This window comes from Struthio camelus, chromosome 3 (genome assembly GCF_040807025.1).
Source record: "Struthio camelus isolate bStrCam1 chromosome 3, bStrCam1.hap1, whole genome shotgun sequence".
Taxonomy (NCBI): domain Eukaryota; kingdom Metazoa; phylum Chordata; class Aves; order Struthioniformes; family Struthionidae; genus Struthio; species Struthio camelus.
In genome coordinates, this window is record NC_090944.1 from 140445061 (window position 1) to 140469431 (window position 24371).

At 41.3% G+C, this 24371-nt stretch overlaps 1 protein-coding gene across 28 annotated transcripts in view; it reads left to right on the top strand.

Moving 5' to 3' along the window:
- The window catches only part of EHBP1 (EH domain binding protein 1), a 283064-nt gene that overhangs the window by 196324 nt on the left and 62369 nt on the right, over window positions 1-24371 (top strand). For all 28 annotated transcript variants that reach the window (XM_068940596.1, XM_068940595.1, XM_068940601.1 and 25 more), the window contains 4 exons: window positions 6550-6728; window positions 7376-7424; window positions 13580-14494; window positions 16514-16657. In XM_068940596.1, coding sequence (XP_068796697.1) covers window positions 6550-6728; window positions 7376-7424; window positions 13580-14494; window positions 16514-16657 — 1287 coding nt within the window. The remainder of the gene's footprint in view (window positions 1-6549; window positions 6729-7375; window positions 7425-13579; window positions 14495-16513; window positions 16658-24371) is intronic.

Here is a 24371-nt window from a genome sequence, read left to right on the forward strand (position 1 = left end):
CCCTTTTAATCCTCAAGCGGCAAAAACCAAACCAAACCCTTAATGTAAGAAGTTACTTCCTTACTAGACAAAGTGAAAACTAAAAGAAAGTTGCCAGGTAGTAACAAAAATTACAAAATTAAGTGCTTAGATGTTTTGAATTGCCAAAGTTAAGGTTATGTCTGTTACTATAATCTCTCCCATTTTTGTGTGCACTGAGTATATAGACTTTATATAAATATGCGCGTTTAAAGACTATATACTATGTTTTTTCTGCTGGACCACTTCTTTAGTAAGTTCTCAGAGCGGAATTAACCGGATCCTGTAATAGAATAGGTGTCTGTATGGCTGCCATCCGATTTTTTGTAAAAATTGGAAGTTGTTTAAAGGAGGAGGATGGTCTCTTCATTATGCAGGATGAATGCTGCATGGCACAAAGAGCCTGGCCAGAAGTCATGACAGTGGACTTCTGTGTGGCACTGACCAAGCCACCTAGACCAGTATTTGAGGCCATGAATTGCATGTTCCTGTCTTCTGGGTGTCCAAGTCCTGACTTGATCTTAACTTGGTCAAGTCTGGAACTTGTTTTTTGGTTATTCTGAGCGCTCTGGACTGCTCCTGGAGTCTGGAGAAGGCACAGTTGCTTTGGTGGCATGACGTGAATGCATATACTAGATTCATACCGGCAGAGTCTTTTGAGTTCTCATGATTCACTTTAGTTGATTCACTTTATTGGTTCAGGCAAGTTATTTAGTTCCATCTCAGTTTCCCTATTTGTAAAATACTAATTGTGAGTCTCTTTATTGTGTCAGTGAGCTCATTTACCCATTGCAGAGCGCTCTAATATTGTATGATGACTGTCAGGTCAGAGATCCCAAGTATTCAGTTAAACACTGCGCCATATGGTTAAACATACTGAAAGCACTAAAAATAAATACCCCCCTCAACTATGTTGAGAGGCAAATTTGGGTGGGGTAAACCTTGCAGGAAATTATTCCCTTCCCCAGCATGTCACTCTTCTCCGCAGGGCTGCAAGCCAGTGCCTTCCATTGCCTTTTGCAAATCCATCTAATTTGGAAAACCACAGAAGAGACTACCCAGGCAGCCTTGATTGCTTTCTTCTTCTTCCCAGACTGAATGGGTCTGTCGTTCTTGTTGTCTAGAAAGTTACGTTTATTCCATATCCTAGTGTTTTAGATAACGTGTACGTACTGTTACTGCTTTCCTTTTCTTTTCCCAGGCATAGTTTGGAAAAGTTCTTTCCAAACTCATATCCACTAATATATGTAACACGCAACTGAAAACCCTTAAGACTGAAATAATTTCACCTACATCACTGACAGCAAACTTGAGGCATGTCCCAAGGATTCACCGTTCTCCTTGCCTTCCAGATCTTGCCAGGTCATCGTGAGCACTCAGAGCATCGTGTCAGTTTGGGCAAATATCTAAATATTAAGGTTGTGATTGAATATGAAATGGTTTCATTGTGCTGAAATGAAACCTGTTAAATGCCTCTTCTTCTGATAAACAATTAAACACTTATGCCTGAGCCTTTTAAGGTAAAAGTTTATGTTTTGTTGCATATCCATAATAGCTGAAGGCATAGTCAGAAGAACAAGGAAGGTTTAAAGATGCTGGAGAAATCCGGGATTTCCCTAAATATTTGCTGTTAATCATATATAGAAAACAAATTTAGTGAGTCTATGACTCTTACAGGGCAGCTGAATTTCTAGATTTGTCATCTTCAAGGACAGTAGATTTTGGAGATGTTTTGTGCAATCATACAAAGTTTTGCAAATCATGCAAAGTTAGAGAATATGTTGTTAAACTGACTTGTTTGTGTTAGGGTCGTTAGATAGCAGAACTCCTCACATTTGTGTCTGGGAAATGGGAACGAGCAGTAGATTATATGTCTAGCAAACTTCTCTAATACTTAGGCCTACCTTACTTACCAGAAAAAAAAAAAAAGAGCAATGCCACTTGTATTTTGTTGTATCACTGGAACCACGATAATGTTTTGGTGACTTGCCACTTAAAAAATAAATAGCCTAAATAGAGAACATATCTTCATGGCCCAGTTGGGATGAGGTTTTGCTCCATCTTTAGAAGAAAACACAAAGCAGTTTTAGTCCATCTTGGCAGTCTTGATTTCCATATTCTATTTCTGTCCTGTTACTAGTGAAAAATCAGCTTTTGACTTATGCCTGGACTGTTCCACAGCCCAGAATAAACAACACTGAATGCCCACTGGACACACACACACCTGTCAGAGGCACAAATGCTATTAAATGAGCCATACTTTAGAATACTCCTGTGCCGGGCAGTTCTTATGGTAGAGCCCTGTGTTTGAAAAATAGAATTTGAGGATGGCGTTTTGAGGATATAAAATGATCTATTTGACTGAAATGTGTTGGCTGGTTTGTCTCTATTGTACCTTCATGGCAGCTTTCAGACCACATCTCAGTTCAGCTGAGTTTCCCTAACTTTTTCTACATCCAGCTGTGCGTGTCACGTTTTGTCTCACTTCGCTATGTGCCACTTTCATTTGCCTCATCTTGCATTTTAATGGTTTCACAATTTTCAGCGAGCTAGATGGCATTGCAGCTTTGGTAATGGCAAGGGAAAATCTCTTTTATTTTGCTCAGTCAAATAAGGAAGAGACCGTTGCCTGTACTTGCTTCTTGAGCAACGTAACTTGTTTGTTGATTGTTTGCAGGTCTTCCCTAGTCTGCCTGCAAGCCCTCTCTCCAGCTCAGCTTCCTCTCCTTCTGCAGTTAATTAGCCTTCCTAGACTGTTCTCTCAACTCCTGTCCTCCTTAGGAAGTTATATTTATTAATATAAAACTCAAACCACATAAGTCATCCACCCAGATTGCCACCGCTGTGATGTACTTTTTTTCCTTGCTCCTCGGTAGGCCTCCTCTCAGCATCTTTTTCTTCCAGCCTTCATCACTGCGTCTTGCTCTCTTCAAGCTCCTCACCCTGTGTGATGGGTCGAAGAGCTCCTGAGAGCTGCTCAGGCTGAGTGCCTGCTCTCTCCCTTCTGGCTGCTGCTCCCTGTTTCTCGTGGGGGCCTGGTTGAGAGCCCCGTGTTCCCGTCACCACCTCCCAGCTCGATTGTCTTCTCCCCTGGAACGTTGGCCGACATGCGTCAGAGGCGCAGCTGAAGCCCAGCCTTGCGAACCATCGGTGGCGCCTGGTGCTGTGTTCCTGAGAGCAGCAAAACAATTACTTAAATATTTTGAAATGTTGAGATGCGGCCTAATATTTAAAGCGAGGGTTCGCTCGTTAGCCTAGAGGAATGCTCTGGTGGGATAACCTCCCAAGAGGAAAAACACATACAGTATCAAACATACTAATTTAGCTGCCAGCACGTGTGAAAGGAATAAAGTAAAGACACTTCAGCGCTTCTGTTGACTGTGAAACAAAGATATCCTGAAGCTAGCGCTGACTCCAGCTGGTAAATCCGCCCACGTGACGCTGCAGGTAGATCTGAGCTGGCGTGCCAGGGACCAGCTGCAGTCCCTCTGCGCTTGCCACACAGTTAATCCACCGCTGGCTACTGAGCGGTTGCGTTAGAGTTGGTAACCCGCCTATCGGCGAGCAGATCTGGCAGTCTGTTTGGAAACTCCGCTAAAAAAACCCTTAGATATCTCCGAGTTTTCAGAGAATGTGGCCTAGCGCGATTGTGTAGTCGGTGCTTAAAAGAACGATGTAAGAACAAGCTGACTAAATTTTCGTTTCATTTAATCAGTTCCTACCCATCTTACAGAGCAAATATTTGCTAGAAATAAGCAGTAGTATTTGCATTTGCGCTGAACCTGTGAACTGGCGTGTACAACCTGCAGGTATTGAAAGAGAATGTTTTGCATAGTGGTGTTTCACAAAAATAATCAAAATTAACTTTTTTTTTAACCCCTCTAGAGTGATGTCAAGCGCTTAAGCACAATTCCGCCATTATTCGGATTTTGGCAGTGTGTCTGGAGTTGAACACTTTATCAGAGATTAAATAAAAAAAGCTTTGACTCAGGTGGTGAAAAAGAGTGTAACGTTATCGTATTGTTAACTTCACCTTTATCCAAAAAATTTGGAGCACTAGATCTGGAAAGAAAGCAGTATATTATTTCTGCTTTATCAGACAGAGAAGAATAAACTGTGTAATTCTACTGTGCATGTGCTAAAACCTTGCACATTGTGGATGAAGTACTCTTAGAAAAACTTTAGCAAATGGAAGCACAAATTTGGAAAAAACCCTCCAACTTACAGTTAGATTTTCAAGGAATTGTAATTTGGCTTTAATAAGTTGATAATTTGTAAATGAAATCTGAAATTCAACTAAATGTATTGATATAACAGCTTTTGTTGCCCTTTAATTGCTTCTATAAAACTCAGTTTTAAAGTCACTGAAATATTCAGTTTATGTTAGACGTCTTGAATTAAGGCATTTAAAAGGTACTATTGCCTAAGGTCATTTCAGAGTTAGCTGAGAAGAATTAGATGGGGACTGGAACATTTGATGTTTTGGTGGAGAGATTCAGCAACAAGTGAAAAATGACTTTACAGTTGACGTGGGATGAACGTGGTAAGGAGCGCTCTGCGGTGTGGCCGGTGCAGCTCTGGGCTTACGGTAGCACCGAAACATAACTTTGCCATATAATGACAGCGCTATTTTCATCGTTTTCTCCCAGCTGGATGACTTCCATATATGTAGTTTAGATATCAAATGTATTTTAAGTAACGTACCTTAAATTTGGGTCAGTAGTTAATTAGTGTTTGTCGCTTCGATTAGTTTAAAAAAAAAAAAAAAAAAAAAGACAGGATCTGACCGTAGTTCTGTCGCTGGGAACCTGTGCGGCGGCTCCTACGCGATATGTGCTGCTCGGATTAGGATCGGGTGCGTGGTGACCAAAGCGGGTCATGTCTTACTTAGTGCGCTATTTTGTGCATCTCTGCTAAGATGTTAATTCAGTGTAGTTAGAGATATTTGTCACATCATTAAAGGATTTGTTCACCCTGATTTGAATCGTTTACAGGATTAAAAAAAAAAAAAAACCCTTTCTGAACAAGTCATTTTATACATACGATCCGGTGTTTTAAAATCTCAGTAAAGTGTACGTTTTGCGCATGCTAAATCGGTTGGCGGTGCTTCTCTCTGGGGATGAGGGACGTGCGTTTATAAAACAACTTTTTGGGCTGACTGTCAGGGGAAATGAAAAATTACTTTCCTGGTTCTGTAAATTTTCTTCCCCACCAGCAGTGAAAACATAAATCGGTTTGTAGCTCGTGGTTAACTGCTGAGCACTGACGTCCTTTAGTCAAGCGGGGGCATCGTTGGTCTTTCGCAAACAGGCAATACGGCCAAAAGGATTTGCTTGTTCAGCCTAAGTGGCTGTGATATAAGAAGTTGCTTGCTCTATTTTTATCTCAATTTGGGGACTCTCCAGCCATAAGGCGAATCAATAGTATGTTTGTTGTATATACGCGTTTGTAGTTACGTTACGCCGACAAAGTAAGTGGCCTCAGTTTTTGCTCTGTAATTCAGACTTTGGATTTATGTTAGGCAGATAGTTCCAGCTGTTTAATTATATCTAAGAACTTGCTAAAGTGAACATGTTTCTGTAAAGAAACGAGTGCGTATTTCTCGAAAGCGTCAACTGCAATTAGTGGGTGCTCTGCTGAACTGAAGACGCTGCAGACACCCTGCTGAATGCCAAGCGCCTGGAATAGGTTCCTTTCTTACTTTATTTCCTTGTAATTCTTTCACTACGCTAGCAAAGACGTTAATAAGAGCATCACAGCACAATTTGGGGAAGCAAGCCCCTTATTAGCTAAGGGTATTTGTCTGGAACCGCATCTGAGAGGACCGGTGCCCGAATCGTTTTTCCCCGTAGCAAAAATAAAACGTCTGAGAGAGAACGGTCTGGGTATGGGGTGGAAGTGGCTGTTTACAAACGATGCGCTGGGGCCGCTTGCACGCAGTAGCCCACTTCAGCAGGAGGAGCAGAGCTGGAAAACGTGCACTTGAGCATATACCAGGTTCATGCATTCATCGTATGTCACACACGCAGCGACTTTGATCTTCACGCTGCAAGAGTGGCTCCCAACCTGCGGTAAACTCTGACCCTGAGATGCCTTGCTTTTGGTGCCGGCTGAACGTTATCTTCATTAAAAGCGAAAGGGCTTGTGGGGCTGCTTCTACGTGCCTGCGTTTTGGGGAATCTTTTGGAGGGCGCGTATCGCCGGCCGGGCAGGAGGATGCCTGAAGCGTTTCAGCGTTTGGGGCGGCCGCGTCCCGTTCTTGGCCTGCTGCGGTACGTAGATGTGCAATCCTGCGTAGCTGCATCCTTCGGGGACAAGCGCCGAGGGCAAAGACCCGAGATAATAACTTGCGCTCGCTCTGTGTCTTTTGCAAGTTACAGTCGTTGTAAACTGACATCTGGGAAGGACCTAGACTCACATCAAAGGATACCGATCATCTAGTTAGGTCAATTAACGTTAATTCTCGTCTTCCATTAAATTCTTTTATCTTCTCTCCCTTCTTTTTTTTTTTTTTTTTTTCCTTTTTTGCAGCCAAGCCCAATACCGAGTCCTGTTTTGGGGAGAAAGCCAAATGCTAGTCAGTCACTGCTCGTGTGGTGCAAAGAAGTTACAAAAAACTATAGGGGAGTGAAAATCACCAATTTTACTACATCGTGGAGAAACGGTTTATCCTTTTGTGCGATATTGCATCACTTTAGACCAGATCTCATGTAAGTGGTATACTTTCTGCCTGTGTACGCTAAGTCTCGCAGAAAAATGTAACAGCTTAAGTTTGCATAAAAATCAAATCACTGTTCATTCATTTCAGGTGTCAAACGTGTTTCAGCCTTTTCTTTTAAAGCAGGAACCGTCCTTTCTAAGAAAACAGATTTATGAATGCTCAAACTTCCGGAGCTCTTTGCTCTCCCTTGCTGCATAACCGATTGTTTCCCCCCGCTACACGATTTGATTTTTCTTCTTCTTAATCTTATACAAAGACCTGACTTCAGGATGATTATGAAAATTGTGCTAGTGTTGAAATGAGATGAGAGAAATCAGCCTGTAGCTCTTTGTACACTGACAAGGACGGATTACCTCATGGTAAATTTGGTTGTCAAGGCCGGCCTCTAGTCCCTGCCTTAACTTCGCTTTTAGATGGAAAGCTTCGGGCAACAAAACATGTAATCGGTGTGTGTTTGTTTATTTATTTATTTATTCCTTTAATTTTCCACACTATTAGTTTTGTTGATTGAATTGCTGTGAAATTGCTAGTTACTGTATGATATCATTGTATGTCGAATTTTTAGATTCAGTTTGTTTTAAAACTGCGGCTTTTATCAAATACTGTACATACCCACTGTGCCATTTTCCCCCTCAGTGACTACAAGGCCCTGAATCCTCAAGATATTAAAGAGAACAACAAAAAGGTAAGGACTGCCAGGAAAAAAGACATAGCTTCAATTTTGGCTTCACTGCAGGTTTTTATTAATTTTGGGAAAGTGGGGTGGTTTTGTAAGGTCGTAACTGCAGCTCACAGAAGGCATTCAGCCTCCCGTGGCTCCAGTCGGGTGCGTTATTGACTCCAGTTTGTCGTGGTCTTTAACACTCACAACAAGTGCGAGGCTGGCATTGGAGTTTAATATTTGTGTGGCCTACATTAACCGTGAGGAGAGAGAGAAGGGCTGGGTAATACTTTGTGATCGCTTCTCTTATTTTTCCGATCAGACACTTAATAAAAAAGGAAAATCAAGAGTGTGGCTGCTCTGGGGTTGCCTCGCATCAGACTCCTCTCTCCGTTGCTCTGAGAAGGGCTCCTTGCACTGATCGCAGTCAGTGTTGCTCTGATTGTAATTTGGCTAGTCTTAAAGGTGGTATTTTACATCAAGTTTTATTGTGTATAATCAGGTGAAGTGGTAGGTGTAAAACCTGAATTTTTACGCTATGTGAAAAACTTAGCATGAAAAGCGTTGAAAATAAACCGAAATATTAGCAAAATAGCTTGTTGTGTTGCGCTGGGCAGCTGTTTTAAGCCACTTTTGAATGGTATGTTTGAATACCTCTGTGGTCCAAAGATGCAAAAAGTTGCTCTGCAAAGGAGCATGGACTCAGTCTGGGACTCACCAGAAGACTTTTTATTTCTGCTCGCTGTTTTAGGCATGTTACAAGCTTTGGGATGCTTACATGCCTGCGTTTGGCCCTGGGGACGTGTTTAGAAATGATAATTTTCACGCAAGTCACTGATAAGAAAATCATTCCTGAAAATCATCTGAAAATTGGTTTTAAGGAGCTTTCTCCTTGATGCTGTCATTTTATTTTTACCCTACTTTAAAAATACTGAATTTAAGGAATTGGGTTAAAAGTATAAAAATATATTTTGTATAAACTAATTACATTCATTATTATATAGCAGGTATAACTAGGGGATGATGGATTGTAGATACGAGGAATTTTTGGAAGTACTTTGTTAAAATTAGTTTGTGTTTAGGGTAATTATACTCTAATGCGCCTGAACACTTAAGTATTAGCCAGGAAGTAACTCACCATTAAAACAGCACTTAAGCACTATAAATAATGAAGTATCTCTGAACTGGCGTTATCTAATCAGTGGTTCGAATGATGATATCTTTTTCATAATAAAGCAGGGTGTTACGGTGCCCAAAGTGGATTCCCTGTGACATCACCGGGGTGTCTGTGCCCATGTGTTTTTGAACTTCACGTTTCCTTGGTTGTGCCCGCTAATTAACCAGGATTATAAAAAAAAAAAAAAAAAAAAAAAAAGGAACGAATAGATTGTTAATTAAAAGCGCTAACTGGAAAATCGGTGCTCTTTTACTTATGAAACTGTGCCGGCAAATGGTGAGGCGCAGCGGCAACTTTTCAGCCCGTCTCTGAGAGCGCGGTATGGGAGAAGTAAGGATCGCTGTGATTGCGCACTTTTTTCTTTCATCGCTTTGCAACCCTTTGCCTGCCAGCTACACCGAGGATCTTGGTTGCTTCCTGCAGATTTCTTTCCTGGTCTCACACAGTTCTGCCCGACAACGCCGGGTGCCCCTGATGGCAGCGAATGCAGCGCGGGGAGCGACGGCTGCCTATCAATGCCATGCAGATATGTAACGCCTTTGACAGCGCTTCCTCCTCACCAATTAAACTAACATCTATGGCTGAATAGGACAATTTTCTTTGTCTGAAGCATCTCTTTTTTTTCCCCCTCCCAGGAAGGGAGGTAAGAGGTGACAGTGGCCACAGATTAAAGGTTAACGCATGGGAATGTATCTCTGAGAAATGTGTGGCCTTGCTTGTATTAAAAAAAAAAAACACCAAGAAAAAAGAAAAAAGAAATCTTAAGAGAGAACTATTTCAGTGCCGTTTCTGTGTATAATTACACGCGGAGATGTGCTGTTACAAAAAGCACCTCCTCAGAGTTTCCTTATGAAGCCCGCTAGTCATTTGCCAAATTGGGGCTGCCGCTGATGCTGAATAAAAAAGCTATTTACCAGTGACATCCGATCTTGACCAATATGTCAGTGTGTTACATAATTGGGAAATGTTGAGAGCACTGCCTGTGGTGCTTGTGCTGACGGATTGCAATTGATGTCTGTCAATCAGCGTGTCAGGATATTGAAAAAAAAAAAAAAAACTTCATCAGGAGATAGGTAAATTTGTCTAGTGTCCTTCTGGATGCATATACATACACTGTACCTACGTGTGTGTATGTATGTCGTGTAATTTCCACAGCGTAATTCCATCTCCGAAAAAAACATTCTCAGCTGGTCCAAAGAATTGTGGTTCTACTTAAATCTCTTAAATAGCGCTAACTATTCACCCAACCTTCTTTATAACATTAACCCACCCATTTTTTTACTACATACATCAGATTGTTAATAAATAATAATGAATAACATACTAAAATTACAGCATACAGGCAGTTGAGTCCCTTATCAAGGCCAGGAGTTTTTCAAATTACTAATAATATGTCCTGCATTTTGAAAATGTAAGCTTCTAAGCTGCACTTGGCTGAAACTTGAAGGGGAGAAAAGGCCAAGAGTGGAAGGGCACAACAATATGGCTCTAACCGTAATGTTCCATTTTTAATTTTTTTTGTTTGGAGAAGGTTTTTTGGCTCAGAGGATTATCATTTGCAAATGGTAGTCTATCTCCTGGATGTTACATTGGCACTTTTGTTTGCTTTTTTTCCCATTTTGGACCATTTCTATTAAATTCCTCAATACACTCGTACTCGAGTTATTGTCTTGACAAAATATTCCATTTCATAAGGAAGGAATCCATGTTGAATATACATTTGAAGAGGGGAATTCAGAACTGCAAGGGTTGCATTGAGCAAAAATGGAAATACCTTCTTGCCTTTAAGCTGGCAGCCATATTTTTAGAACAGGAGTTCACGTTCACATCTACTGGTTGAGTCCAGAAAGACATAAGCACAGATTTAGTATGTGTCGGTGTTGCTTGTTGACCTCAGTAGGAGCACGCGGGAGCACAGCGTTAAACGTGCATGTAAACATTTGCAGAGTCAAGGCTTAGGCCTCTGGTTAACAAAATGTACTTTGACTTGGAAAATGCTGTATCATGACATACTCTATTAATACTATGTGCTACTTACAGACACTAGACATTTATAAATATGCTGAAAAGTCAAGGTGCCTCCAGCTTTTCTAACAGTGAAGAAGAAGCCACCACGTATTGCGCTATGGACATGTACAGAGCATATGATTGCTGTTTACAGAGCTAGTGACTGCAGAATGTGTGCAGACCAAATTGCAAATATCTGCATGCCCAGCTAGATGTCTTGAGTCCTTCAAAAGCAAAAAAACAAATAAGCAAAAATGCAGATTGTCCACCATGAGAAGGAGAGGGGGTAGGAAGTAGGCATCCCTGGAAAACTACTGTGTTTAATCTCAAACATCACCAGAAGAACTTAGCAGGCAGTAAAAAGTAATTGCAGCTGTATCAAGAATATCCATCATTTCAAATTAATTTCTTCTGCTTTAGTATTGCCTACTCTAAGCAAGTGCCTTTCCTAACAACTCTAAAACACTGTCCCCACCTTCATTTTACAGACCCTGGGATACATTCCTCGGATTTAGTTTTATTAGCATATAAATAAGAAATTAAGGATATAAAAGAGTTCAGGTCAAGTCATGTCTGTGGGCTTTGGCTGCCTGGGACTGCTAAGCCCATCCTTCGGTCCTTTCATTCTTGAAGTGGTAACTCCCACTACCTTCAGCGTGGGGCAACAGGTTATTTATGCCACTGAATCAGCCCTGACCCACTTAATCAGTACAACAACAAATCCTGGGGTTGTGCTTGGTCCTGGGGAGAGCGCAGGTAGCTTGCCACGCTTTCAGACCCTGGCTGTCTTCTGCCGGCGTGTGCCTGCTCATCGCTCCCGCAGCCCAGCATGGCTTGTGCTGCCCGCCCAGGTCCCCCCACTGCTCTCCGTCCGTTCTCCATGCTCTGTGCTCCTCGGGGCTGCCGCTTCCACCCCCTCGCCCTCCTCGCCTCTTCGTCCAGGCTCGTCCTGCTCTTCCCTCTCGGTCCCAAGAGCAGCGAAATGACGGCTGTCCATCTTCAGCCATCCCAATTCTTTTTCTTTCCTCCCACCACTCGTTTTCCTACTATTCTGCTCATTCTGGAGCTTGTATGACCAAATATGCCATGCGTATCTTCTCCCATTACTGCTTCTATATGTAAGCACGGCTTCACTTTTATAAATGGCATAGCAATCTGCTGTTTCCATAACAAATCTCTCATAATTGACCTTTCCAAGAGATGTTTCTCCACCAAAGACCAGAAAGAAAAAAAAAAAAAAGGAAAAAAAAAGATTATTAGGCCAAATCATTTTGCACAGAGAGAGCCAGAAGGGCTTAGAAATAAATTATTCAGATAGATAGTATGTATAGATAAGCTCTCTGAATTATTTGTTCTATAGATATAAGAATTGCTTAACCAGAATTGCTTTGACAAGTTATACCTGAGCACGAGGGGAAGCATACAAAATTTCAGGAAGATAAATTTCAGCGGTCAGACCTCAGGCAGAAAGTAGAGTTTGAAAACTGACTTAAAGGAAAACTTTTTTGGCCCGTGGCTCTGGAGTGGCTCTAGGGCATCGCAGTGAGCATGAGAACACCTCCTTTTCTCAAAGCAACTAAAATAACCCGGCCTGCCGCGAGCAGACCAAGCCAGACCCCCATTCTAACTAAACCTTGAAGATTTACTATTACGAAAGGTAATGCTTTGAAAACAAAGAAGATATAAAACCATAATTAATTTCTCTTTTCTTTCTGCCACCCTTCTGAAACGATATAAATTGCAGAAATAGCGTCAAACTGGGATAGAGTTGAAGTCAGCGTAAAAGAACAGGTCGTTTCCGTGTTTTAAAGTCAGCATCCTTTTGTTGTTTTTGTTCAAAATACTATAGGAATGACTGTTAAAATTTTAGAATCCTTCAGAAGAGGCTAAAAAGGAGATGCAAAATTACTGGGGGAGGAGAAGTCTGAGTGCTTTAAACCTAACAGGAGGCCTTTTTAAAGGCTTCCTTGAAACACAATATTGTCTTCCAGGGTTAATCCAGGATAGTAATAATTAATTGTAAATTGAGAAACAGCTTTAATTCTTCAAAACTAGAAAAACCTGATGCACCAAGCCCACTCTCTTAAAGGGCTAGCAGAAATAATGCAATGTGGCCTCACAGACTGAGAGGCCTCCAAACTGTTTAGCTTTTAGAAACAGAAGTAAAGTGAGAATTAAATTGACTCTCCCTTTTCTATAAATTTAGCACCAACAGATGTTTTAAAAATGTTGTTTTTTGGTTTTTTTTTTTTGCTAAAATGGTGTGATTTTGGTCTTGTATCAAGTAATCTAGGGTATTGTTCTTTTTGGCTATCTGGACGTACTTTTTCATCAACACAAATCACTGCAATTACATGACCAGTAGAAAGGAGAAGGTTGATCACCAGTGATAAAGCCCAAGATGGATTAGTGTCATGTTTCTTATATCTTTGTTCCTTATCTTAAAAACCCATCCTTAGTTGCTTTTTTTTGTCCCAACTCCTACACTTTTTTATTTGCTTGTTTCCTGCTACTTGAGTGAGAACCATTTAAGATATTAGTAGGTTTTCTTAAGGCAAACAGAAGGGTTTTTAGGTTGCACTGCCATGCACATCTTTTTACTCATGAAAGTGGCTTTATTTTGAGTAACAAAAGATTTTATTATACTATGGTAGTATGTTAAAAACGCTTAAAACAGTGCCATTTGCATGTCTTTGCTGGTCATATTCTCTTGCTTTGCATTCCTATGAAGATATCCTAGAAGATGTCTAGAATTCATCAGGAGACATCTGTGAGTCCAGAGACATTGGGCTGTGCAACGAAAAATAGTAGTTGTCATGCTACTGGTAGTTACCAAAAAAATAGGAAGTAACAGATCCAAGCCCGTACCTGTGTCTGTAATGTTGGCTGTGCTTATGTTTGTTTATTTTTACTAAAACTTCTGCCTGCATTCGTGATCTTTTACGATATGTAAAAAACTACTGTGTTGTAATCTTTCTTTTGTCTGTTTTTAAAGGCGTATGATGGGTTTGCCAGTTTAGGAATATCGCGACTGCTGGAACCTTCTGACATGGTTTTATTAGCGATACCTGACAAACTGACTGTTATGACCTATCTCTATCAAATAAGGGCTCATTTCTGCGGCCAAGAATTAAACGTGGTTCAGATAGAGGAGAACAGCAGTAAAAGCACATATAAAGTGGGTAACTATGAAACGGACACCAACAGCTCTGTTGATCAGGAAAAATTCTACGCGGAGCTGAATGACCTGAACCGGGAGCCCGAACTGCAGCAGCCAGACAGTGGGCTGGCGGACTTGGTTTCTCAGGATGACTCCGTATTTGTAAATGACAGCGGCGTTGGAGAATCTGAGAGTGAGCATCAGACCCCGGATGATCATTTAAGCCCGAGTACATCCTCCCCTTCTTCTCGCAGGACTCGGAGTGACACAGATCCACAAAAATCCCAGCACAGCTCTGGAAGGACTTCTGCGTCGGACGAGGTTGGGAAAGGCGGTAGTGCGGACCCAACACAAGCGCAGCCTGTGTTGGGAAGGAAGAAATTGCTGAAAGCTGACACTTTAGACTTGAGTGACTTGCCACATGTCGGCGATCAAAAGGAGGATGCGTCTCCCACAGTTGCTTGTGAAGATGGTGACAAGAAAAGGCACCAGAGTTCAGACAGTACCATTAGTTTCTCAGAGCAAGAAAAGCTGGGACATCCAGGATCCACCGAGAGCTCAAAAGCAGATCTCGGTTCGCCTGGCAAAAAGCCGAGTTTATCTCCTACTTCTAAACTTGGATATTCCTATAATAATGATGCAGATCTGACCAGGAAAAAGCGTGCTGCTTTGAGGCAAGCCGAAGCTGATTCTGACACTGATGCCAGAACAGCTTTAAATCATGCAGATCAAACTGCAAAAACAGCCCAGGTAAGAAACTCAGACTTTCTGCGTGCATATGCGTCAGCATGGAGTTTCTGGTCAGGTCCTTTCTCCATCGTTGTAATCTACACCGTACCTGCAGTATAAATGGCAGGATAGCTGCTGTATCCTTATTGCCGGACAAACCAGACAGCTTTAGTAGCGGAAATATTTGGACTAATATATGATGTGGAAAAAAGAGCCATTGCATGAAAAAAAGAATTCATAACAGTCCTTTATCGGAATTGTCCTACAGTAAATCTTTCCAACCTGTCTCCGAGACACGTAAGCAAAGTTGTTGTATTCTCAAGCAGGTCAAAGAAGGTGGCTTTGAGGCCACGAAACCCCCAGCATCTTTTTCCTGATTGTTGCATGCTGAAGCAGTAAATGAAAAAGTGTTATTAATTCATTGATTCATATTCAAAAAATATGTCTTGAATGTCTTGAATATACCACTCGTATTTCTGAATCTTATCTGAGAGACCACATGGCCTAGTGAACACGGCCCACCATGGTGATGTAGAAACTCCTGCATACTAAGTTGTGCTGTTGATTGAGAGGCCTCGAGTATGTTACTTAACCGTAATATCAGTTTTCCGATCTGTAAAGATAAAAAGTATTTGCCCACCTACCTTGCAGATTTATGGTGAGGGTGAAAGGTGAATATTGTGTAAATGATGAGTGTTATCAGCAAATAGTATCATCACAAAAATATGTAACACACTTATCAGCCCTGTTTATGAAAAATGCCAAACTAGACCCGTCAGTTTATCCCCCGAAAGAGCTTTCTCTAGTTATGGTTTTGTTTCACTTCATGCTGTTAGTTGTAATAAGAAAAGACTGTAGACAGTCTTTCAGTATTGTGGATTGGTTCAAACGTTTTTATGTTTTTTTTTCCCCCAAGTAAGCACCGGAAGGATTCATTTTATCTTAAGAGAGGCAGCCCATAGATGGATGGTAGCAGAGAAAATATTAGTTCCATAGTCAGCTAATTTCTCTCCTTTAATCAGTGAAACGTCGTGGAGTTTTTCGTTGTCGTCTTCTCTGTACACCAGATGAGAAAGGAACAGTTTGGCCCACACAGAATAATACAACGGGGCGAGAGAGAGAGAGAGAGAGAGTTTTCTACTGAGATTGTCATGTGCAAGAGTGTAGTACACCAAGAAAAAGGCAGAGATGGCTTTAAAGACTTTTCTCACTTGTTCATCTTCTGTGCATTTGCACGAAGTAATGAAATCTCAGATATGAACCTCAAACATAACCCCAGTTGTCAGCTAGAGTCAACCATTTCACTTTTCCACATAGCTGTTGCAGGAGCACAGCCTGCAACATCTGCCCCAGTTCTAGCTCATGGGAGAGCCTGGAGACGCGTTTTTCCTGAGCCTTCACAGCTGACCTCGACTAAGAAGTCAGCGTTGTACGTAAATACTTGGGAGTATCACCTCAGCTCCTTTTGCCTTTGCAGATATCCCCCTTCCGTTATTTCTACTCTGCACAGTAGTCAGTCATGTCTGTGAAGCAGGGCCTTCCCTGTAGATATTCCTAAATGAAACAGAAGAAGATACTGCTTTTTTTTTTTTTTTTTGCCTTGGATCCAACCTCTTTGTGTTCAATTTAGGTTATAAATGAGAGATACCCATTTAAGTAGCCAACGAAGCATTATATTTGCATACATATTAAAGTAAATAAGTAAACACATGGCACATTTAACATAGTTAGCTTCCATGAAGCCAATGAATTTTTTTCCACAGTGGCAGTTTAAAAGCATTAAATAGTGATAGAAATTAAGTTTTAAGGGGAGGGGAGAGAACTCTATTTACATTATAAAGGCCTATGACTTTTCTTTAATTTTATGTTTTGATCATCTCTACTTTTCATTTCTAGAGAAGGCTCTGTCACCTCATGAAACTGTAATCCATGTGACTCCTGACCTGTGTTATACAGGAAGGCTCCTGGCTATTAACTACTGTATAAATGTTAAGTAGCCGGGGGCTGCCTTACTGTTAATTATATTTCTTTATTTTGAAGCAACGAATGTTGTCGAGGCAGGAAGAACTGAAAGAACGAGCAAGAGTTCTGCTTGAGCAAGCAAGAAGAGATGCAGCTTTAAAGGCGGGGAATAAGCAGCTAACCGATACGGTCACCCCAGCCCGCAATAAGCAGCTGAATGATGTAAGAAATACTGGCCAGTGTGGCACTTTACGAAGTTAAAATTGGTTGTACATGCTTATGCTTTGGTGGGGAACATGTCCTTGCAGGATATTTTTTTTCTCTGCTGAATGTCCCAGTGCTCCAATGTGTCATGTACCCTCAGTACATTTTTAAAGCCCGTTTCTCTTGCTGTTACGGCCAGGAGAAAGGTGCCTTAGACTTCTTGGAGGCAGAGGTCTGGGAGCACCTTCTTTGATTGACACTGCTGTTTCTAATGGAGGAAAAACAAAAGTTACTTGTTAAATGATAGTGGAGTAATTTATGCTATTTTTGATTACTTCTCTTTTTTCAGTTAATGTAAATGCATTCCCTGAGCCTGTGATGTAAACTACTCGCTGCTTCATAAGTGTTACTGCAGTGAATGAGGCTGCTTGTGACAGTCTTGTAAAAGAGTCGATGGAACAATTCCTTTTTATCGCGAAAGTTGATTATGCTGGTGAGATGGGAAAGTGGAGCTGGGCAATGAGCTCCAATGCCCAAGCAGCTACGGTTGCACCTCCAGTGGCCTCAGTGGTGACCTGGAAAGATGCATACTCTCTGGAGAGGAAAGCTAATTAATTTTTATGCAAACCTTCGCAATGCAGGTTTTGTGATTCTAACTATTGCGCATTGGAGGCTGCAGTGTCAACTAAGAATGTAAATGTAACTGAAAAATAATGATACAGAGAACGGCTTGAATTTTCATCGATTCACATCTTTCAGAGGCTAGTCCTCAGGGGCAGATTCTGCTTTTTACATAAATGGGATCACACAGTCAGAAAAGGAAGACAGTGATTGTACATCTCATTTCATTCTCTAAACTGTCTTGGATCTGTGGTGTACATACCTTTTCTTGAGAAAAATTTCCCTCCACAAACTGGCAAACGTTTCTCTTCATTTTTCTTAAAAATATATGTATATATGCATGCATGTCTTATTTACATAATGATAAAATCGTGACAACGATGTGATTATTTTATATTTAACTTTTTCCTAGGTAACTATAAGTTAGTATAAATTTCTCTTTGGATTTTTTAACTGGTTCATTTATTTAAAGTTTTTCCTATGCCAAACTCCATTATAGGAGGGATGCTATAGGGAACTCGGACAGGAACAACTGTTGGAACTGCCCAGCATTTTTTATTGCAAGCCCCTGTTTTCAAAGTCTTTATAACTTTGCTGGTATTTAATTGTTTGAGCTGGAATTTTCCATGTTGGCTCTCTGCCTGAGGATTTTACTTTTTTTTTTTTTGAACTTCAGAAAAAAAACTGTTCAACTTTCTCAGAATTAGGTTGGATGAAGCATTGTTTTATCCATGTTAAAAAGTGTCTTATGGGAAAAAGGTTCTATCCCCTTGAAACAATCTATTCAAAACAAGCCAGGTTGTACCAATAGCACAAGCATCACTAGAGAGACTCAAAGTTCGAAAAGTTAGTAAATATCAGAAAAACGTGTCTAGGTGGATACAACACGGCAAAACTTTCCTTCACCGTTGCCCCCCTAATGATCAGGGCTCATTCTGGTACACGTCATAGTAGTGGAAAGCAAAACTTTCTCTCTTGGGCTCACACTAGTCCTGCTGATGATACCCAAACAGGAAGAAGAGAAGAAGCTACCCCACTGGAACACGGAGGAGAGATGCTCCAGGTAGATGGCAGGGAGGTAGACTGCAACGTGAACTTAGACAAAAACGTGTCTAGGCCATGAGAACCAGCCGAAGGACAGGAGATAGGGACAGAGTTTTCAGGGCGAGAGACAGGGTTTTGTAGCTCAGGCGGCCGTCTTACCCGTGGGACCTTATTTAATGTCTTGCAGAAGTTGAAGAGTGAATTAGATGGAGGACTGCAGGAAAAGGCAGGGCAGTCCTGTAGGTATGACAGCTGCCTGTGCTTTTGCAGAACCAAAATCTCTTGCTGCCTGTATCATCAGTTCTCTATGATGTTGGGAAGGTAACTTGAACCCAGTGTACTTGAGGAGGCAGATTCCTTGTTTTCTGACTTTCACCTTGGGATTCTTGGGGGCTGGTTTCTGGAAGTTTGGAATGCACCCAGCTGTAGCAAGTCAACGAGAGTGATGCTGTGAACAAGTTGTTCAGGCCCCTCTGAAATCCTGAGCTGTCTGGAAAAAACCGATAATGGGCACCTGAGCAAGGGCACTCTTGACCTCAGTTGACTAAAATGGGGATAATAGTAACTCCTCACCTCATAAGGGTGATGTGGAGATGTGATTTGAAAACTCTTAGATACGGTAACAAGGAGTGCCCCAGGACAAATTAATAATTCTGTATTCAGAGAAAAGTTTGAATAGCGAATGATGAGGGTAAAGTGAAATACTGAATAGTTGTTCATTCACTGAGCATTGTCAATTGTAGCCACTGAATGAAACAAGCATGCCGTAGAAAAAAAATTGCTTGGATTATGCAAGTGTAGACCATGTGGAATACACGCAGTGAGAACTAATGCAAGGTTGTACAACTAACCCGATTCTGACATTTCCTAACTTTTCAGTGCTCGACTTCTCAAGCCCAACACTCTCCTAATGTATTTCAGTGCGAGGCATGCATATTGTGAAGGGGAAGTGTTTATAATGGAGACTGCTATATTATATTCTTTTTGTGGTTTATATATTATATAAAACTGGCAGGTTATGTGCCTGTTCATACATGTGTATGCTCCGAATGAGTATACATATAGAACGTCAGATACATATTTCTGTGACCAGCTGTTGATTTCTATATGAGGAGCATCATTGTTCTTTAACATAGTTGATGGTCATAGAGATAAGACTTTTTAATTTAATGTAGTTATGTCAATATACTACAGGCCATTGCTTATCTGCTTATTGAAAAATGGTAGAGTCTACTTCTATTTAGTGTTTTCTGCTCATTAAGATTAATAGTAAGTACTTTGATTCAAGCATCTTCTAGCAGAGTGTAGATGTCTGTCCCACCTGTGTGGAGTAATGTTCAGTGTGTTGTCCAAATCACACTGAGGCTAATGAGAATCTTTCCACACTTTGTGGCAGGAGTTGGATTGGGCTGTTTTTTGGGGTGGGTTGAGGGGGATGCAAGAGGAAAAGCTTAAAATAGGAAGATCTGATTTTAAACAAGAATACTTCAGATATATCTTCCAAGGCCAGTACTTTCAGAAGTAACTCTTGAAACTTGCAGTTGCACGTTTTTGGATACCGTCATGAAAACAGCTTAATGCAACCTAGTCTTTCAGAAGGAGTGTACTCTGAAAATTAGTCACCCCAGCTAATCCTGCAAAGTCATTAGTCACTTTTGAGAATCTTATTTCGTAGGCTTTGCTGTACTTCTTTACACTTCCCGTATGAGAACTATGAATGGCTCTTTTTTGGGTAAACAGGTGAGAGCTACATCTGGTGCATGGGGTTATATTGCTGCTTGGAGCCAAGAAAAGGGAGGAAATTTCCAATTCCGTTCCCTGGTCATAAATACAGGTTTCTTGCACTGTCGTTGCTTGGTGTGTGCTCATCTGATTTGTTCAGATAGAGTCTTTTTCAAAAGAAACGAGTGGTGGTGTTTCTTCTCTGAGTGCAGAGAGAATGCATTCGACCTTCCTCAGCCTAAGCCTTACCCTTCCTGTGGTGGAGTCAAGACTGTGTGATTTGTTTCAGCAGTCTGGTCCCTCTGGCTTGCTTTTCTTTTTTTTTTTTTCTTTTATTTTTTTAAATCTCTATTGTCTCTTTATTGGCTGCTAATTGGTGTGTCATGAAGTACTAGCTGTCTCCCCATAAAGTGTCCTTTCTCTTGACTGTTTACCTCATTTCCTTGAGTCGTCTTCACTGCTGCTGTCTTTTAATCTTTTCATGTGTGTACGCTGAGGTTAGGCCCATGTCACTATTTTCACTTGCTTTACTCGGAAATTGGTGAAACTGTGGGAGCAGAAGATTAAGACACTGAATTTGCTCTTATAGCTGCTGCCTCCATCCCATTTTCCTCTGAATCTCATACTTCTCATTGCCTCCCAGGCTGTACCCTCTTCCCCTTCTTTAGTTTGTGTCTTCTTGTGCTTTGCTCTCTCTCATACTGTTTATTTCAGCAATCTGTCCTATGCATTTCAACTCCATTTCCTCTTCTTTTTTTTCCTGAAACCTGCTTTCTTTACTCTTTCTTGCCTTTGATGTCTTCTCTCTGCGCCTTCTGCCCCGTCATCTTCCATCACTGTTTGTTTCACCTAATTTAGTCCTCTCAATCCCTGCCAGCTTCCTCAACTCCTGTCTTTTTAGCCCAGTTTCTTTTCTCTCATTTCTTCACAGAGACCGTTTTTCACTGTTAATCTGCTCGCGTTTAGTGCTTCTGAGAGCCAGGAGCTCTGCAAGCTGTATGGTGTAAGCCTGCATGCAGGTATTGAAGACACTGCATTGATCAGAAACTCCTTGAAAACGTGCTCACAGTTTGGGGGGAGTCGTAGGTATGGCCTTAAAATTGATGCAGCATTTTGGAGGCTAGAAAGTGAACTTCAGAGCTCTGTGAACGTACTGACAGACTTACCGATCCCCTTACGGATCCCCTTCCTCCAGATAGATTTATGGACTTCTGCCTACGGAGCTCTACCTTCCTGGTGCCATTCTTGATATGGGTGCACAGGCAGGGGCTCTTTTGCAAGACACTTCTGTCATTTCCAGTCTGGCGTAACAGCTGTAATCGCTTCGCTTTCAACCTGTAGAGCCTTTTTATTGGCTTCCTCATTTTTATTTAATTCACCTTTTCTTGTGATTAATATCACAGTGCTCGGATTGGCATAACTGCTCCCCGCAGTTACAGTGTAAAACATCAATCTGTAGTGATGGTCACTCGCAGCTGGGGCTTGGCTGGGATCAGGTGTGAGGAGACTGGAGCTGGTCTGTGCAACCGAGCTGGTAAAGTGGCAAGCTAGAGGGGACCAGGACCAAAATAGGAAATATTGAGGAAGAACAGGGCTAACAGGTCTTTTTCCACTAGGGCACCTTCCCTTGCAGAATCTGGAGTGGAATCCATAATTCTTGAATTTCAGCATAACTCCGCTGTCAGCAAATATCTGTGAAGGCCAGTGGCAAAATGTTTATCTTATTCACCTTTAACGACTGGTCCACGTAAAGAATGGAAATTTCCTGCAGCTGTCGTTTACTCTGTAAACGCAAATGGCTGTGGTTATGAAGCTGGTGTGATTACAGAGAATGGAATTAGGAGTTAAGAAATGCACAGGCAACTTTAATTAACCTCCTTTGTGAATATGCATTATGATGCAGTCTTTAATTATGCGATCACATACCATTTTCCCCAAAGCAATTGTGCCTCATTTAACTCAAAGGATTGAGGTGATGTAGCAGGCTGTTTGTCCACAGGAACTCTGTCCTTTTGCTTGCAGAAACTGGAAGGTGGCCGGTGAATGAAGCAGGGACTGCAAGGAGCAAAAGGATGAGGTCATGGTTAAGGCGCTTGGAAGAATTAAACGTAGCGCTGCCTTTGCCTCCGAGGTCCCAACGAGGGCTACTAAGTCGTTTGAACCAACCTTCCTCCAAGTGGTCATTAATTGCGTATCCTTCCCTTCTGGAGGTGAAGGATGGATTTGCAGATGTATCGAGCGTCCCAGTTTGTGTGGGAAGTCAATGGGAGCTGTGCTTTAGACATAGAAAGGACTGCATAAAGCTTAGCACACTGAAAAAAACAGGTAATAGGCTTCCCCGAGCGAGCACCCAGCGTTAGATCCTTTTAGCTGGATCTCGCCGTCTCGTTTCTCATCCGAAGAGCAGGGTAATAACGCCACCACAGGGTGCTGTGAGAAGGGAATGTGATTAATGCTTTTGAGGCACTTAAATGCTGTAGTGATGAGCACGGTCAAAAAGCCCTTGAAGAAATTAATAATTCTGCCTGCAGAGCAGGATTTGAATATTGCGTAGTAAAGAATGGTGCTACATATTGGTGGGCTCAGTGAAACACTGGGAATAAACCAGTGTTGAACACCACTGATAAGAGCTGTCAGTTGTAGACCGAACGTGAGTGAGGCTGGGGAATAGTAAAAGTATATGGTCATGCTGTGACAAGGCTCTATTCTAATGGACGCCCAGAAAGCTGAAAATTAAGACTGTGCCCAGCACTCTTATTTCTGGCATCTCCTAAATCATGTGTACCTAACTTAAAAATCTTTTAACTTGTTTTTTGCGAAGCAGACAGCTTTAGCAAAGAGTGCCCTGTAGCATGAAATTCATGAAAACCAGTGCTAAAGTGGAAAAAGGTGGGGGATATTCTTTGTGACACAGGCCACAGATCTTCCCGGAAGTTCTTTGGGTTTTGCAAGAGCTAAGGATTCTTCCTTGGAGAATTTAGGTGCAGGACTGGGCCCCTCATATGAGTTTGGCCAAAGATTTTCGATACTTAGGGTCTAGCATAGGTGCTGGCAGGCAGGACTTGGCCACCCTGATGCCCCAAGGGAATCACTCCACATCTTCTACCTCTTGCAAAATAGGGAAATGGTAATTCTTCTTCCGCAGCAGCGTTGTGAGGATGATTGCACTAAAAATTGAGAGAGCCTCAATTTATAACATAAGCATTTAAAGCAGATTAATTTAAACCAAAGGAGTGGTTTCAGAGAGCAATTGTTATACTACTGCTGTGCTTAAATGCAACTGTTGCTAGCCTGCTTACTATATAGGGAGATATTTGTTATCCTCGCGGCCATTATTTAATATTTTTTCAAGTGGAATGACAGTTATAGCTGTTTAAATAAAAAATATATATTTAAAAAAGCAGTGGGGACTCTATTCAGCTTTTGTAGTAGAATTTGCAGATATGCAGTAGCTCACCAAAAAGCTGTTACCTCCAGACAAGCAGACGCTGTCTGCCTATGGTAGAGGAGACAGGCGGAAAGGGTTATGCTAAAAGATTGTTTCTTTCTGCTGGGAATATTGCTTTTTGTTACTCGCTTGCTCAAAGGACTTGTTGCAACTGTATCTAATTCATATTTAATAAGTTCTTTCTACTTCAGGTATCAATCTGTTTTGCCCATTACTTTTCATTTTCATAAAAACTTGAGTGCAAAATGATGCGTTTTTTGCATCTGCCGCGGACCGGTGGCAATGGAAGTCTCTTTAGAAAACCTTCAGAAACCAACAAAAATCTGGAATTAGATGAATTTGTATACTTCAATCTTGATTGCATACGTTTGCACAGATACGGGGTATCCCATCAGCAACAAAACGAACATAAAAACATGATTTTAACTGCTCAGAAAAAGCTTTATTAAACAATTCCATTTTTTGGTCACATCCGGCAATAATCTCCCTGCCCTTCTGAGCAAATAAGCACCTAACTATCTAGCTCTAATATGTCACAAAAAGTATACTACAGGCAACACGTACAGGGGTCATACAGAATGCAAATTCACGGTAGACAACATAAATCAGACCTTTTAATTTGATTGAAAGGTGCCTTGAACTCAGCGGACCAGTGCAAGCATTGTTTGCTGCAAATGTTTTTAAAAGGCTCTTGAAAATGAGTGCCAGATATTTTTATTCCGTAATTTCTATTTACACTCGAAACCAGAATCTCTAGTTGTGCTATGTTAGGAGAGGCATCTAGGTCATCAGTGGAATTTTTTGCAGTCTTCCTTGTTGGAAAATAAATGTGATTGAGGTGGTGATATTTGTTCATTTAAGGAAACACTAGCAGGATACTCCTAAATTATTTTTATT